This window comes from Nelusetta ayraudi, unplaced genomic scaffold, assembly GCF_046127955.1.
Source record: "Nelusetta ayraudi isolate G7.1 ecotype Tasmania unplaced genomic scaffold, CSIRO-AGI_Nayr_v1 ptg000048l, whole genome shotgun sequence".
NCBI lineage: Eukaryota > Metazoa > Chordata > Actinopteri > Tetraodontiformes > Monacanthidae > Nelusetta > Nelusetta ayraudi.
Genome location: NW_027466098.1, coordinates 17,233,665 through 17,251,152, shown reverse-complemented (window position 1 = coordinate 17,251,152; position 17,488 = coordinate 17,233,665). Strand labels below are relative to the sequence as shown.

The window sequence follows — 17,488 nt, the reverse complement described above, 5'->3', positions numbered from 1 at the left end:
GAGTGACTTTTCTTCCTCTCGCCGCCGTGTTTCTTGAAAGCAGAAACACCTCCGAGACGCTGATAAGCGTTGGCTGTTTCCTAAGAAGGATTTGTCCGAGAGCACAAACAACTTAAGGTTAAAGTGAGACCCCTGACAAGTGCGCTGTGTAATCGCCTGTTTTCGCAGGTGAAAAAAAAGCCCGCCATACACTGGTTTTTAATGGGCGTACGAGTGGAAATTGTGCAGATTCATATGAGAGAATTCAAAAACTGCCCTGTTGCTCCACAGAGGCTCGTGTTTTTAATGCTAACGAGAGACCAACATTGTTAACTTCCTAGCAAATGGAACAAATGATCCTGTACGGAAACGATTCAGAAAGATCTCAATTACAGCCGGTGTGGTTGCAGCTCTATTTCATACCATTTGTTGCTGTTAAAGTCAATAAAAAGACCAAACGGAAGATGGACTTGACTGATACATATTTGACGGACTGCCGCTGGAAACGCAGTCACTGACATATTGACCCAATCTGACATACAAAGGTTTGAATAACCCAAAGACAAGTGTTATCAATTACTCAAACAACATATGGCTGGGGACACCGTACCGCTCCACTCCAGCTCAGGCGAGAGGCCCGAAATGTGGGCAGATTCGTCACAATCAGGCCCAAATGCCAGCAGCTGACAAAGCTTTTTTTTCAGGTGCTTTAGGAAATCAATGTGATGAAAAGGTTCATTTCCCCCAAAGCCTAGATGGCCCCTGTGCTGTTCATTCTGCTTGGGAGGAAGCATAAATCTGCACCCTGACCTTGTGCACGCCGCAGCCTTGCAGCATGGCAGCTTAATGCGCAGTACATCTCCCATGATGGAGGCCTTACCAAGGCTGCATCAGATCAGTAAAACTGACACCCCGGTCCCCCTCGCCCCCACGGGAGGCGAGGCACGCCATCAATGTTGCCCCTTGATGCAAAGTAATGTTTGTTTCCTTGACAGTCCTTTGCACTGCAGACCATGTCAGCGGACCCTTTGCAGGCCTCCCTGGAGGAATCCTGGAGTAAGTGGAGTCAACATTTATCTTTTCAGCGCAAACTTGAAGGCACTAAAACCCAGAAATGGAAAAGTGCGGATGGAAAGCATATGCAAAGGGAAGGGCGAAGCGCTGAAGTTGATTGGATGGAACTCAATCATATTACTGCATTCAAAACAGCTTTGTTACAGCTGGGTTAGCAGGTCGCCTCCAATTTGGTCCGTGGCTAGCTGGTTAGCCGCAACTAATTCTGCAATGCAGAATTATCCTACAGTTTGGTTAAAACAGACCCTGCTCCAGCTAAACACACAGGCACTTCCTGTTTCATCTTTATTCCATCTTCTTAAGTCCAGCTCCTGTAGAGTAACCTGCCTGGTGATGGAATCAGAGGCAATGCTGGGGCAGCTTGAAACCACTTCCTCTTGGTGGTTGGCTCAATGGATGAGTTATCCGGCTGCTGTGCAAGGTTAAGTCCGGCGGTGTGGTAGACACAGTAAGTTCTGACCTCAGATAAGATTGGAAGCAGAGTAGGTGAACGGTCTCTTGTCACATGGCAGGCAGGTACTTCAGCACTGCACTGCGCTGAGGACAGATGTTAACCGGTGTTTTCAGTCCAACTCTGTGAAGTATTCACCCAACATTCCAGATAGAAATGGATATTTTGCTTCCGGCCATTAGTCATGAAAATGAGCCCTCGTTTTCAGCCAGAATGTGTTGCACCCACAGTGTCCAATGTTCTACTTTGGCCACTTTTCACATGGCCTGCACTGACTTTGAGCCAGTGCTGGAATGTGGAGCACCATCCGTCCTTCAGAACAGAACACAGGGCACTGGCATCAGCCCCTCCCCCTCCCAAGCCGGGGGAGCTCCGCTCTTTGCAATTAGAGCGTGTTTGCTGTTGGTCGTGCCTTTTTTTTTCCTCGGTGACTGTGTGGGCGATTCTGGAAGCGGTCCAGTGCTGGTGGCGCAAGCAGGGGGCTATTTCCCCACCACATATGTGGCTGCAATTAAGAAAAAGGAAAGGGCCTCAATCCAGAGGGCCATTGTGACTGGCCGCGCTCTTCGAGATCCCACCGAGCAGATGCTACACAAATTGGACTCATTTTCAGCTTTTGAAGGAGAGGAGGAAATGAGGAGCAAATCTCCCTGCCGCTTCGCTGCAGCCCTTCCTTAAGTGGTCAACAATCAGACTGAGTCTATGTTTTGCTGTCAGCCAGATGATACCAGATCCATGTTGCGAAGTCTTTCTCAACATGTGGGCCCTGATAGTCTTAAGATTTGACCCACTTATTATTGCGAACAATACCTCAAAAGACTATTTGACAGCAGAGTTCAGTACGGTGCATGCACCATTAGACTTACACTTTAGTGGAATTCCACAGTAACAGTATGTGACCATAATTTAAGATGTAAACAACATTTACAGACCGGTGTTTCACTACAGTGCTAACTGTACTCGTTTAACCACTTCGGATCAAACGCTGTGTGTTTATCAAAATGGACTTTGAACCGTGCTTTCATTGGAGCTCACATCAGTAATTGCATCCTTGGTAATTATGCTTCATTCAGTCCATCTAATGAATGCGGTAATGCTCACATTAGAGCATCCATTTAGCACATAACAGCATTTTGATGACTACAAGCCAATTAAGATCAATTTTGCTTTGTGACCTTTATGATCTGCAGTGAACGTCCCAATTAAATGTGGTGAATGATGAACCGTACACTCGCGAGAGATGGAAATTGAGATGCGATGCTCGTTTTGCCATGGCATGTGCGGTGTGTGTTTCTCCCTGTCTGTCTCACAAACACATTCCGCTATCTGCACGTGACGAGCAAGCGACCTGACAAATGCATTAGATCATATTCAGCTCAGATGGATGGATTCTGCTTCCATCCGGCACGATCCATGTATGTCATTACCACTCCTTAACTCGCCACCGTGTTATCCGGCTCGAACAGAGGCTGAAAAAGGCAGTAAATCACAACGAAGACAGCAGAGGGCAGCTACGTCCTAATTTGTCCCGCTCGCTGCTAATAATTCATGGGCACGGCAACATATAAAAGAATTCTATAGAAGACGTGAATCAATTACTCCCTGGTGTCCCTCAGACAGTCCCAGCAAGTTGGTCCACTATTTAAACGACATTCTGACCAGGCGGTCGAGGAGATCCACTGTAAATTTGCCGTATCGAGTCTGCGCTGGCGCACTGTGATGGAATTTGCATGCTGATCTTTGCCACGACAGAGTTTGAACCCTCCGAGGGTGGCAACAATCAACCAAGACCAGGTTATACATAATGGATGAGAAGGAGCGTGCCAAGGTACCAGCTGGCGGGATATCAAGAGGAGGGCTGTGTTCAGCTTTAGACAAATATGCAGTGACAGTCCGACCCATATGGACGAGCTCTGGGTAAGCAGCAAGGTTAACGCTTTCTGGGAGCCCCGAAGAGAGACATTCTCATCAGCGGCAGCATCCTCGTCCTCATCATCTGCGCCTTCAACCAAGGCAACTGGCAAGTGCCACACCTGGTGACTCCCTGGTGACTCCCTGGTGATTGATAAACCAATAATACACCTTTGGGATTGGTTTTATATTGCTGCGTGCGGGAAACTACAAGGAGGTTAATCGCAGGGTGATTATTTTAGTGTCCTTGCTAGAAAAAAAACATATTTAATAGAAATATTGGTCTGTCTCTGCTTGGTTTTAGAAGGGGTTAACGTTTTTTCCACCAAATGGTCAACACTGCCCGATAACCCAGAGTTAACCTGTCATAACAAGACTTTCCAACAGCCATCAATGGGAAATAATAAGAAAAAAAATCCAAAGAGTGATTGTTTTGGGTTTTCTTTACAGTGCTGGACTAGTTTTCAAGTCCAATGAAGGCACAGAAACCCATTTTCTACTTGCTTCCCTTTTAAGAACACTGTTTTTTTTGTTTTTTTTTAAGTAATCAAACAAAAGGTCTGCTTTGTCCCAGCTGATGTAGGACACAGCTTTGGATTTTCTTCTAACGATTTCTTCTTCCTACAGCTGTTTCTCTTTGCGTTGTGACAGCTGCTCAGAAGGATTTTGAAGGTCATTCACAGCCTTCTCTTCTTCTTTACTAATTTACATCAAACTCCAAACACACATCCAGACAAAAAAAAAAAAGCCACTATCTTTTAAACAGAGCCTTGGGGAGGCAGACATTTTTATCAAGACCTTGGGAGAGAATTTTACCCAAAATTAAAGCGCTGGATGTATTTTTATCCCGATTACCTGCGTGCTCTCCGCATCAGGAATCGGACATAAAAGGGGAAACGTATCTCTCAGGATGCACACAAAGTGACGACTAAACTGAGCCATCTCTGGGAGGAGAGAGCGGCTGCACGTGCATCGGATGGCAGCATATGGCCGTGCTGCCGAATCCCGCTGGGGATTCCGGAGAGACGGACAACAAAGACGAGGAGGGCAGATGTATCCAAAAAGAACATCTCAACACGGGGAATAAAACAGCTCTCCTGCCTCAAGCTCAGCCCCTCTGCCATTATTTTTCGCTGGACTGAAATGTACAAACCATGCAAGACTTCACTGGGGTGATTTCTTTCCCCACTACCCCTCCGCCAGGTCCTGCAGGAAGCTACGACAGGCGAGACAAGAAAGACAGTGGTAGCGCCCCTCCCTCTTCCCCCCCCATTGCCAGCCAATTAACTGGTGATTTGGCACAGCTGAGGATTCTTCCCAGGTGTCCCACCCGCTTCGTCACACGGAGCCCTCGTCCCTCCACTCCTCACCCCTTTTCCTTTCCCATGGCTTCGCTTGGCGTCGCACTACTTTGTGCCAAGTAGAGCTTTTCATTCAGCCGTCCGGGGAGACGGAGAGGAAGTCGTTCCCACACTCAGCGCTGGCAGCCGTCCGCCGAGTGGACCGGGGTTCCTTTTCGTCACCCGCACACGGATTGTGGAAAGGGGATCCTGCCGCGCGGTACGACGGCTGCCAGCGGAGGGCCAGAGTGTCCCGTACGTGTAACTGCGTCTCCAAGCTCTCCTTTAGCGCTCCGTCTTCACACGCACGCTAAAGACGGTCGCTTTTGCATTCGGAGATGCCGACCGTGTGAACAACTTAACAGGACGACCATTGAACCGCAAAACGTTTACCGGGCTAATTCTGCCACCCATCATCGCATGGTAACTAGTGTTGTAGTACTCCAGATTGGTCTTGGTCTCGAGACCACTTTTTAAGGGTCTCGGACTTGGAGTCATGTCTTGGACTGGGCCAACTCGGGATTTTTGATCAGGACCAGTCAACTACAATGACAGAGAATAACGGAAAAGAATCCAGCTGCTGCCATTTGTGTGTTTGTGACACCCAGAGTGACACCCTGCCCCTTATTCCTAGTTAATTTACTTTTTAGTTTTATGAAGCAAAGTTGTTTTTTGAAAATGGTTCAAAATAGTTGGCAAAGCAGCAAAATGTTAAAGGAAATTATTAAAAGATACCTTGCTGGAAAGAGATGTTGCTGTTCGATTTAGACGCAAACTTGATTTTTAAAAAGATACTGGTCATTGTTTTTCTTCTGTTTTGCTGTTATTTTTCTTTGATAAATGAAGTCTTGGTCTGGTCTTGGTCTCGATACTCTCTAGTGTTGATAACGTCTTGGTCTCGGTTGGTGCGGTCTTGACTACAAGACTAATGGTAACGTAGTAAACTGAACATTGAAATTCTACCCTCCACCAAGATAGAAAAAAATAATAACAATCAAGTATCGCAATGGCTCAAAGGGAATAAAACGAAATGTATGAGCTGAAAGACGAGAGGGAGATGTTTCAATATCCTTTGCTTTTATTCACACCACTCACACAAGGGGATCCGTCTTAAAGATTCAGTTAGCGTTCGTCTAATTGTGTTTGGAAGTAATTTCATCTGCTACAACACCTTAGACCTCATTACCTAATCGAGTCACTTGCCGGGTAGAGAAAAAGTGTTTCTTCAAACCCGGCTCCTGCCGGTTCCTGTCTCCCCCTCTCTGATCAATTGTTACTCAAAGAGAAAGCTTATCTTCAATCACGCGAGTCGATGATGTATCGCAAAAGGCCGCGGCGGCGTAACTGGAATGGTTAATATGGCGCGTGAAAAAGTGAAAGATGAACACGCCAACCCCGCCAGACCAGTCCACTATTACGCTCCCTCTCACCCCAATTCCAATTTATCACCTCCAGACTTTTGTCACCTTTAAATTGGATTTGGCCCCGTGAAAGCACATTATAATTCACTCTGGACCGGCCTTTTGTTTCACAAGGTTGCAACACCGAGCCCCTCCCCAGCCCAACCTCCCTGTTTTCAGCGACATCCAAAACAGCCACACAAATGTAGGGCAGCGCGAATGCTAATTAGGCCCAATCATCTCACAATCCACAGGCGTCACTGTGTTGTAAACAACGCTGTCAGTGTTGCGTGATTACAAGGATTCATTTGGAAAACAGTCTATTTCTGTTTAGCTCGTGCCGCGGGACATAAATGGAGACATAAATCCATTAAAAAGTCTGCTTTGATATCATGAGTAATGCATTTGTCCTAAACAACTCTCTCTCTCTCTCTCACTCTCTCTCTCTCTCTCTCTCTCTCTCTCTCTCTCCCTCTCTCTCTCCCTTTCTTTCGGATCCAGCAGTCGCGCTGTGTGCTCGCGGGCAGACACGGTCAATTTTACACATTTGAAAATTTGATAATGAGGGTTAGTTGAGGGAAATAAAACAGTGGCAGAGGAGAATTTTAGTACACTCCAAATCATTATGTCCGCTACCCAGCGAGAGGAAGTCGCACTTACCTTTCTTGTCCCCGAAGAACAGGGTCTGTTGTGCAGGGTTTGACCACTGGAGGGAAGTGTTATCATTGAAATCCACGCGGCAGGTCATATTCGCCGACGTGCCCTCCACCACCGTCACATTCTGAGTTATGGGGAACTGACCTTGGCTACCTGTGGAAACATAAAAGCAGCGTTTAAGGTCACGGCCGTGACAAGAACTGATTGCCGTGGCCTGATTGGCCGCCCGCTCCTCTCTTTTCACTTTATTGCCGCCGACTCGACCGTCTCATCTGCATCTCCGGCTTAACACCTCTCAAAGTTAATGTTCTGTCGTCATATCGCCCAATTACAATAACGTCTTCATTACATCACGACGGAGAGGGCTTAACGGCGGCCCTGCTGACACTGTGACAGCTGTTGGAAAGGGAAGTTGAGAGAGAGGGGTGGTGGGGGGCGTGGGGGGGGGGGTAGTGTCCCCTTCACGGCCAAGACAATGGCGGGTTCTTACTCTCCCAGGGTACCTCCCTCGCCCACCTCATTGCAGGACCCTAATTGGTAGCATGGCCTAATTAGAAGTAGTCATGTTCTGCTGCAGAGTGGAGGGCTGCAGCTGGGTGGTAAATTGACACATAATCCCAGACACTGTGGGCCTTCGATCCGAGCGACTGCCCTGCCCCGAAACAGCCGCTCCTCACAGTGTGCAGAAGACATCCAAATGAGGCCTAATCACCCGGCCTTGCTGGATTTTACCTTCTAATTCCACATTTGTACTTGTCGTCTGGGCGAAGTCCCCTAATTATATTGCAGGCGCGTTCCATCCGGCCTGCGTTTTATTGAACTCTGCCAAGCAGTCTGAAACCAGCGTCTATTACCAAGCCTTTCTGTTTATTTATTTCTTGTTTTGTTTTTTGATTGAGAAAGCAATGAGTCTGACCACCACAGTGGCCTCTTTACAAATGACTGTAGTAAACGCCAGCTCTGGGATGTCGTCAGATTGGGCACCAAGCTGGACACCCTTAAATGTGCTATTATACTCCTCATTAAAGATCTTATTTTTCATTTTATCCAAGACTCGAGTGGAGCCTCTTTGCTGAATCACTTGCCCAGAAAAATACCAATAGATGTCCTTGAAATCTGAACATTTAGCACAATATTGGGTCCTGCAAAATGGTCAGATTTAGCTTCCTGCTAATAGTGATACTTGTTTCTGTCTCTACCTTGCATGAAAGGGGACAAATACAAAGTGGTTCCAGAGAAAAATGGATGGACTTCCAATTGTGACATCGCAAATGTGTGTTTTTCTGATGTTATTTTAAATTTGTGTTTTGAAAATACCAGAGCATGCAAAATAAGTTAAGACTGGAGTTGAGTTACACATTACTGGTATATTACAACAGATTCTTGCATAATATAGGAACCGCAAAGTGCGCCCATGTGATCAGGATGGCTGTTATGTTATAAATTCAACGTGTACGTCTACTTTTCTTATTTTTGTCGTGCGCCAGTGAAAGAGAAGGTGACATTGCCGCCGCCACTCCCAGGCATGGTTCACCGCAGGGATATTTCAACTAAGGGAGCAGCTGTCTGCCTCATTAGTTCGGCTCAAATGGGGAAGCAGGAGAGTGTGGGACAGCCATGGGTCTATTGACCTTCCTTGACCTCAACTGTCCTGATGGAGACCACCGTCAGCTACAGGCAAAGGTGAGCTTGACTATAAATAGTCAAGGGGAAATTATTTCCACGGCGCCCGTCGCTTTGTTTTGCTCATTTCACCAAATGACATCGACAAAGACGTTCCAGTTGCTCTCATTTCAAATGCTGGACGTTTACGAGGTGAAAAAAACGTGCTCGCATCCCCCCCCCCCACAGTCCCTCCCGAACTGACACTGAGGCACTGCTGTGTAGGGGGGCCAGTAAGTGTGGAGGTGTAGTTTCCAGCTGCATAACTTAGCATAACTTGCAGATTTTTTTGTCACATCGTCTACTCCGTCTTTTCTCAGTGTCTTTCTTTGCTGCTGGGCTCTCACTCTACACTATTTACCATTCTCACAGACGCCGTAAAAGAGTGAAACTCCAAGAAGTGAAAACGAGCGACTCAGGATCCACCCTGCAGGAGTGAGCAATCAACAATGGATAAAAATGATCTTAAAAAGACAAAACAGTTTTTTTTTTGCATTATCATGAAGATGTTTTTTGCCACGTTTTGAAGGGTTACAGCATGTGCAGCACCCAGCTGATTAATGCAGTTCCACTGTCTTGCCTTTCGTCTTTGAAACAGATTGCAGCACGACAGAGAAACTAAAGAGCATTTCAGCTGGTTTGAGACTTGATCGTGAAAAACATGTTAACTTGTGTGTTATCAGTAGGATATAAGGCAATGCGCTTTGAAGACAAACTGGGAAAAACAAAAGTGAAACACAAAACAAACCCAAACAAAACAAAACAAAAAACAGTTCAAAATAGAGCCCTAATGGATGTCTGATGGTTTGTCTGCTGCGCAGATCTCAGATGACTCAGAGAACTGCAGCCAAGGAATTATGAAGGGTCCTGCACTTTTGCAGCATGCCTCGGGGGAGGATAGGGCAAAAAAAAAAAAAAAAAAAAAAAGCCCACCGGCTCCCTCAGCTAAAAGACCTACAGGCCTGGCTTTGTTTCGATGTATTGGGCCAAATGAATGGGGATACTCGTTAGTCTTAAATCCAAATTGACAAGCTGTGCATTCCTCACAGTGGGCAATCAGCCTGCTGTGTCTACAGAAAGGTTAAAGTCCGATTGAAAAACAGCCTTGAGAAACATTATTATTATTATTATTATTATTATTATTATTATTATTATTATATCTTTACTCTTTCTTTTTTTTTTTTTACAACCTCTTTTCTCTCTACATCCAACCCATGAAAATCTTGATGGTGTTATAGCAGAGCATCAATATGTGATAAGTCACACCAGCCCCTCTTTTTTTTAATACTACTCACCCTCTCAAAGCAACATCGCTTTGCAGTAAAGAAGTACAAAAAAAAAAAAAACTCTTTAAAAGGCGTTGCCTACAAACGAACTCACATTGAATTATGACTCAATCAATTAAAATCCATCCATTTCATTGTTTCATTTTCCGTCCATGCATGTGCTTTTTAATCAAAGCATTCCCCCACACCAGCCTGCTGATGGGCCTTTCCTCTTTAAGCTTTAATTGGTCCCTTGGTGGTGCTTCCCCTCTTCACAATCTTTTTTTATGACGGTCACATGGATCTGAGGGCGGTGGTGCTGTTTTTTTTTTTTTTTTTTTTCTTCTTTTTTTTAAGTGCTGAAGCGAAGAGGCCACTCCACCGAGGGCTGAAGCTAGCAATATCAGCCTGAGCCAGGGGAGATTATGGTCCACATTCAGGTTGGGCCACCAGCTCACCGATCATCAGTCACAATGTCAGCACACACGGGATTAGTCAAGTTGTTGGCTGTGCATCTGGCCGGAAGGACGCTGCTGACACATCCCTCCACTGTGACATTAACTTCCGTGGACAATCAATCGAACGCGGCCTCTTCTTCTTTACCCGCGTGGCTTAAATTGGACGCCGATGTAAACGTCTTCGCTGCAGCTTCACTGGAACGGTCGGGTTTTCTAAAAGCTGCGGGAGGCGAAGTCTGCCGAAGAACACAAGACGGGCGGCGGCTTTTTCATGCATTTTTTAACTGGAGATGGGGGGAATGCTGCTGCTGCGACGTGCAGAGCACAAACATGAACACAGATGCTGGATGTGGCCGTGGTGCCGTCGAAGGCGCATTAATGCTGGAAATTTGTCTCGTTTAATCTCAAAGAGACTCTTTCCACGCTGTTACCACCAGGAGTCCGCAGCCATCGGCCTGATTGAATAGGACTCTGGCTATATCAGGCGGCAAGAATATGATTCTTAGGTTATTGATTTTTCTGTGTCATGCGGTCCGGTTGGGTATCCAGAGAATGTAAATATGAAGAAGATTGGATTTTTTTTTTTTTTTCATTTTCTGTGCTGCAGGAGAATTAATAGAGTTAGCTGATGAATGCAAATCCGGTGCTTTGCAATTACCGATGTGAGAACCCTTTTTTGTCCCGTTTCGCTGTTGTTTATCATAAAAGTCGAGGCATTGTGGGAGATCAGCTGTGAAAAACGGATCATTTAAGAGAGGCAGCACGTGTGTTTATTTTTTATTTTTTTTCCACCGGTGAGGCTAATGGCAGCTGATCCAATGCATACGATGAAAAATACATGGAACATCTTTGCAGAGGGGAGTTGTGGAGGAGGAGGAATAAGCCACGGCAACCAAAAGCTGTTCTTAGTTTCAACTGACTGCACCAAATAATGGAAAGCCGAGCCTTGATGAATGGCTGGAGAGCAGTCAAGCAAGCCGGTGCAGGATAAACAGTAAACTGCAGGCAAGACAGAAAGAACACAAATAACTTGGAAAATTGTTCACAAAAAATATAGTCAATACCCCCACAGAATACAAACAGTTATTAAATGTTTCTATTTATCACACAGCTTATCATGGGACCAGTTTAACCTTTGAGGGTCGTTTTTCTTCTTTGTTATTTTCAAAGGAGTTTCTGTGCAAAAAGAGATGCTCGAGGAGCTGAAACCACCTGCTGCAAGCTCACTAGTCAAAAAGACTCCTACTACCAGTGACCAGTGACCACCATGTGCCATGACAACAACAACAATACTGATTGCATTAGGGTTGTTGACAGTCCTTTATTAGTTAGTTTTACAACCAGGCACACTTGCTGACAGTTAAAGCCGTTAAAACCTGCCAGCCAGAATATACAGATGATGCACACGTTTCCCTTCCCAAAATGACCAAGAACTGTTTTTATTCATCTATTTCTCATTTTTTTTGAAGTTTCTCTACTAAATCTTATGATGCCCACTGAGAAACAACAATCTGCCGTTTGGGAATACTTTGAAGCCGGAATGGCAAAAAGCAAACTAAAAATCTCACTGCATTTATGCACCAAAGGTATTTAAACCGGCATGCACTCCTGAGAGCCACTGGAATTGCTGTGACTTGACAAAATTGTAATTAATTGGCTAACTCCAAAAAAATGTGTGTGGCCTATTTGCCAGCATGTTGAGAGAGAAGAAAGTTGAACATCCGCAGTGTATAAATATTACATTTAATTAAAACTTGAGGCCTCTTGTGATGAGCATTCCTTCCTTGGTAGAGGGAACAGGAAATAATGAAGCTCGCCGTGTCCCAAATGAGACAAATAGACAACCCCCAGTTCCAAATCTTCGTCGAGTTCTGCGGAAATTTGGCGTTTTTTTTTTCTTCTCCCAGCCTCCCCTTGTATTCCACCAGTCAGCCGCTTCTTCGCTCGTACGCCTGTGCGCGTTGTTCTTGTGCGCCGTTAGACGTGTCATTTATTATGACACTTTGTCAGAGATTACATTTATCTTCGAGTCAACAGCGGCTATGTTCTTTGTCACGAAAGGTTTGTGCTGTGAATCCAAATTTCACAGCACTGTATAGACTTTTCACAGGGTTGAATTCAACCAGTGCGATGGCGGAGTGCTAACAAAAAGCAGTACAGCAAGTCCAGGAGAGCCAAGTCAAGTCTCTTTGGTGAAGTGCGTTTTTTTTTTTTTCTGCAAAGCAGAATGTGAATAAAACATAAATGAAATATGATATAAAGATTTGTAAATCGTTACGTATTATTGATGATATTATTACTCAAGAACTAAGTCGTGCCCTCGTTTAATATGCAACAACCCCGGAAGAGCAGTCGTTTAGTGCAGGAACCACAATTAAGTCAGAAACATTCATTCTACTTAAAGGAAATTAAAATTCTCGCCACAAACCAACGTGCACGACGCGCGGCAGAAGACGAATTCTGCTTCCCCAGACTGAAGTGTGACTGTAGACTCTGGAAACGAGACGCAATTTGGACAACACGCGCGGCAGACTTTCGCTTGAACAGGACGGTCAAAACAGCGTCGCACCATCATTTGACTGCGGCTCCGATCCGCCACAGAGACAGAATAAATAAGCAAACAGTCAAGCGGAGGGTTCGTCTTCCTCCAGGCCATGTCTTTGTATCTCCTCCTCTCAGTGTTTTGCACTTGCCAAAGAGGTCTTGCATATCACATCGGCATAAATTGCTCCGCAGACATCCAGGAGCACACTGGGCCGTGCACGGCTGTCGACCTCATAAAAAGGACGGGTCCGTGTAGGTAAATGTTAGACACGCATAATCTAAATCTTCCCTGGTTCTGGTTGTTTTTTTGGCGGAGGGGGAGGGCTGTCGTTGTTTGGCTTTTTTTTTTTTTTAACTCTGAATGTCTTGCCTTTTTAACCGAGCTTTTTAACCTTTAATGAAGCTTAAACGCTGAGCCGAGCCAAAGAGGTTCTGCCAAAATGCAACGGCTCCACTCTCAGAGCCCTGCGTGCTTTTTCACATCCTTGTAGCTTTCGCAGGGTCCATTATTAGTGTAAGCACAAAGTCTTGCGCATTATAGAGTCTGTAAAGCCTCTTTTTTTTGTTCGTCTCCACAAAAAAGCAGACAATCAATACAGCGTTCGCTGAAGCTTTTGGCCACACCAAGTTGGGTAACCTTTCTGAACCCATCTTGGCAACAAGTCATTGTTTTGTAGTTTTCTTTTTTAAACACTTCTCAGGATACCTCATACAGTGTGTCGTCTCTGACCCCTTGGCCCACATGAGTCATGGCGCAGGTTTGACACTAGAAGCGCAGCTCCTGGCCGCGGCGTCGTTGGAGGCTGGAGATGAAAGACGCCTGGATCTCGGTGTCAGGACACCTCAACTGCGAGGTGCCCTGCCAGACGAGCCCAGACTGCAAAAATCTGTAACTTAACTTTAAATCCCTGTGGAAAACTGTGCAAACACACCAGGGTTTTCTTAGGCCAGCCGGTCTATTCATAAGGGCATCAATACTCGAAGGCCATCGTGAAACTGGCTACAAAGCGTCCAAACGTCATTTAAACGAGCTGACTTTGGAGTCAGCGAACGCCACACCGAGCGCCGCCTGAGCTTACCTTTCACTTTCTGTCCTTCCTCTTTAAGCTGCTGCGCGAGCTTGAACCCGGTTCTTTTTCATCTTGCGTCTAAATTCAATCAATTTAAAATCTGATGTGTTTCAAGCCTTTCTCGAGCCCCGCGGGTATTTTCCTACTTAGCCTTTCCACGAGTGCACATAAAAAGTCGGGCAGATTTGCTTTTAGGTGCATGAAGGAGCAAATAGCTCCGACACAAAACAAAACAATACTCGCCAGTCAAACCAGCTCCGGCTGACTGCAAATGGCCTAATCAGAGACCGAAGTGAAATTCATTTAAATGGAATCACACTGGTGACTTTAGTCTGCCCTTGACTAGAGAGCTAACGTTAGCCACAAGGCTTTTCAGCCGCACACTCAGCACAGCACAGCACAAGATTTTTTTTTGTCTAATTTGAACAGAATAGGACCAAAATGTCACCTCATTTATCCATCACAGCGCCCATGTGTTTCAATGTATCACTATAGATCACTTTGCTCTCGCTCAGCCCTTTTCCTGTGCTATTGTCTCCGTTGATAAGAACAACAAACAGAGTCAACAACACAATCTGGTATTCAAGAATCAAGATTGCGGCCATGCATTCAAGACTATTCAATCAGATGACAACCAGGTGTTTGCGATCTACAGTTGCTGCGGTCTAAAGAATGATTGCCTTCACTCTTCAGAGATGGACAGAAATTGGTCCCGATCCCCAACCTTGTAGCAGCTTAGAGAAGCCCGAATTCGAGTTTGGTGTTCGATAATGCCTGTCAAGTGGAGTCTCTGCCGAAGCAATGGCTTGATAAAGTGTTCGTACGCAATGCGTCTGCGGAATCCCTAGTGGTCTGTGGTGTAATTGCAAGAGGTCCGTGAAAATGAAATCAGTCTGAGAAGCTGACGTGACAGTGGGATTTACTTCATCTTCATTATTCAGAAGTGTGTGAGTAATGCAAAAGCTGGGGGTCGTAGAGGCGAGTGGGGAGGGGGGAGGGCTGCAGAGAGGATGAAAAATGAAGGGGTGGGTGGTGGGGGCACCGAGTCGTATTTTTCAGTCAGTTTGGCAAGTGCTGCTCTGCCTTCTATTTTGATTCTGGTGAAATCATATCCTGAAAAATAGAAATGTATTAAAGGAGACATGGTCATTATCAGGCCTGGTGTATCTTCACACGAGGGCTTCTCAAAGCCACTGGCTTAGAAGACAATTTGTTTAGGTGAGTAGAATAATTACGACAACGCACCAAAGCACGTTGGCCTTGATCAAGAAATCCATCGCCACTTTGCAACACAGATGCCATGTCATACTAAACAAAAGAGTCCACTGAAGACTGTATTATATTTCATGATTATAAAAAGGTACAAACTCAGGGTATATAAAATGATTAGAAGCAAGAAACCACAACGACGCCTGTGAGAACATGAAGCAAAAACGCATTAATATTCCATCTCGTATACCGCTCAAGCAAACAAAAAACTTTCTTTGAAGCACATCATGTAAACAACATGTTTATTGGCGGACGAGGGGGAACTTGCAAGGATGCAGAATGCTATTCAACTCAAAACCCGTTTAATAGATGCTATTTGTTGCGGACCTGGAGGAGTTTTGCTGGTATCGCGAACAATTAAATCATTACATGAGACATCCAATTAAGCACGTGCGGCTGATGTGAGTGTCGAACACGATGAAATCGTGCGGGAATTACTAAATATGTCTTATCTAAGAGGACGCACAAACCATTTAATGAATTTGTTAGGTGAACCGTTACAAAGAGTGGTGTGAAGAGTTAAAGCAGCGGGTCGATGCAAAGATCCTTGTTTTTATTACACTCTATACACCATAACCCAGCTTTGCTGACACATTCATTAGCTACCTGTTGATAAAGGAGGAAAAAAAGGTTATAAGAGTGTAATAGAGGGACTTTATCAAGTGGTCCATGAAGCGAGCCCATCATATCTGATGGTTTAGTCCTAGAGTGACCTTTCTTGAGCAATCTTAAAGGGAAAAGACTATTTCATGTAATTTATTTCTATAATGACACAAGGTCACATCTTTCACCGAAAACAATCCTTTACGTTGACAGCGTAATTTAAGCTGCGATGCCTCCCGTGTTTGTGGCAAAGCTGCTCATCTGTGGCGCTCAGTTGGCAGCGCCGTCGCGAAAAGCTATCAGCCGGGCCGATCGCAGAGACTTAAGCTGCGATTTAAGGGCGGAAGCTAATTATCACTAAATTGTATCCATTAACTGAAACTAATTTGCGAATTACCTGTCCGAGGTGATCAATGCTTCGAGAAGCGTGCAACTTTGAGCCCGCCGAGCTTGGGATGGTGTCTCCGAAATCAACCGTTTGAAATCCCACCATGGAGGCCTTCTGATTTGCAATTTGTCTAGATGTAGAAAATCCATATGTAATTATGGTAATAGCAATGGCTGTGATTACTTTTGCCCACATTAGACATGCGCTTCATGTCGCTTCCACAAGCCATCACGCGTGGCAGTGAAGTAGAAATGCAAGGTGGCCACATAAGGCCCATATGTGCAGAGGTCACTCATAAAAAAAAAAAATCATGGATACAATCTGGCAACAGTGCCTGAATAATAATAATAAAAAAAGTGTTTCAACCAGGATTCAATCAAATGCTGTGTCTCTCCCAGTAAATCAAATATGAATCTTTCCTCATAGCGAATGTTTTGTCCCTTTGTGGAACCTTATCTTTGACTGTGTGCATTCTTTATCTGCACGGGAAGGATAATGTTCTTCCCAATATCTCCGCTGCTCTAAACAGGAACGCTGCGCGGCAGATCACAGGAGGGCGGTTGGGAGCCACAATAGCACATGTTGTGACGGACGAGCCCCACCGCGGAGACAGCTGCCAGTGAGCTCTGTATCGCGTTCCAAGTCGAGACTGATTGCGCGAGTTCAGACGATGCTTGTCGGCTGATTGAGCTGTTGCGGGCCCCGTGTTAAAAAGAAAATAAACAAGACGGAGCGACGTTGTCCGTCAACCCAAGCCAACATTAAAAAAAAAAAAAAAAAAGGACATTCTGAGCCGGTTACTGAGTAGCGCCGCAAAAAGTCATCCTTCTTTGAGTCACAGGCCATCCTGGTTATATAAACTACCGTCTTCCCCTGAGATTTCCCATCATGGGTGATGAGGGAAAGTGAAGGATGGACCATCAGCATCACTGACAATAAACATCACAGCTTGAGGAAACTCTTAGTCCTGTTTTTTTTTTTTCTTAGTCTATTAAAAGTGTGACAGGCGGAAGCGGCATCGCATCAGCCTCAGAAAGTAGGTCAAGTTTTCCCAGGAGGAACAGGAAAGGACAGAATCATCTGGAGTTACGTACAAAACTTGGCCACGTTGAAACCGCTCCTAAATGAACTGAGACGTTTTATTTAACGTGAGTTCCTCGGGCCCGCTAGCATTTCTCTGAGCGCTTCTTCTCTAATCCGATGAAGCGGAACAGAGAATGAACAATGCTTAACTCTGAGAAATAACTTTGCAAGGGGCTACTGATCAGCGGTGGGCTTGTGAGTTCAGGGACACGGGGATTACTTTGTCTTTAAATTAAATAAGCCAAAATGTATTCGTATGTCATTACACTTTTATTCACACAATTCATGATAAAAGTGCATATTTCTATTTTGACCTGCCTCTTGTAACAGGCCG

At 45.2% G+C, this 17,488-nt stretch overlaps 1 protein-coding gene across 3 annotated transcripts in view; it reads right to left on the bottom strand.

Moving 5' to 3' along the window:
* The window catches only part of cadm2b (cell adhesion molecule 2b), a 117,726-nt gene that overhangs the window by 16,754 nt on the left and 83,484 nt on the right, over window positions 1–17,488 (bottom strand). For all 3 annotated transcript variants that reach the window (XM_076036772.1, XM_076036773.1, XM_076036774.1), the window contains one exon: window positions 6,816–6,965. In XM_076036772.1, the coding sequence (XP_075892887.1) occupies window positions 6,816–6,965 (150 nt within the window). The remainder of the gene's footprint in view (window positions 1–6,815; window positions 6,966–17,488) is intronic.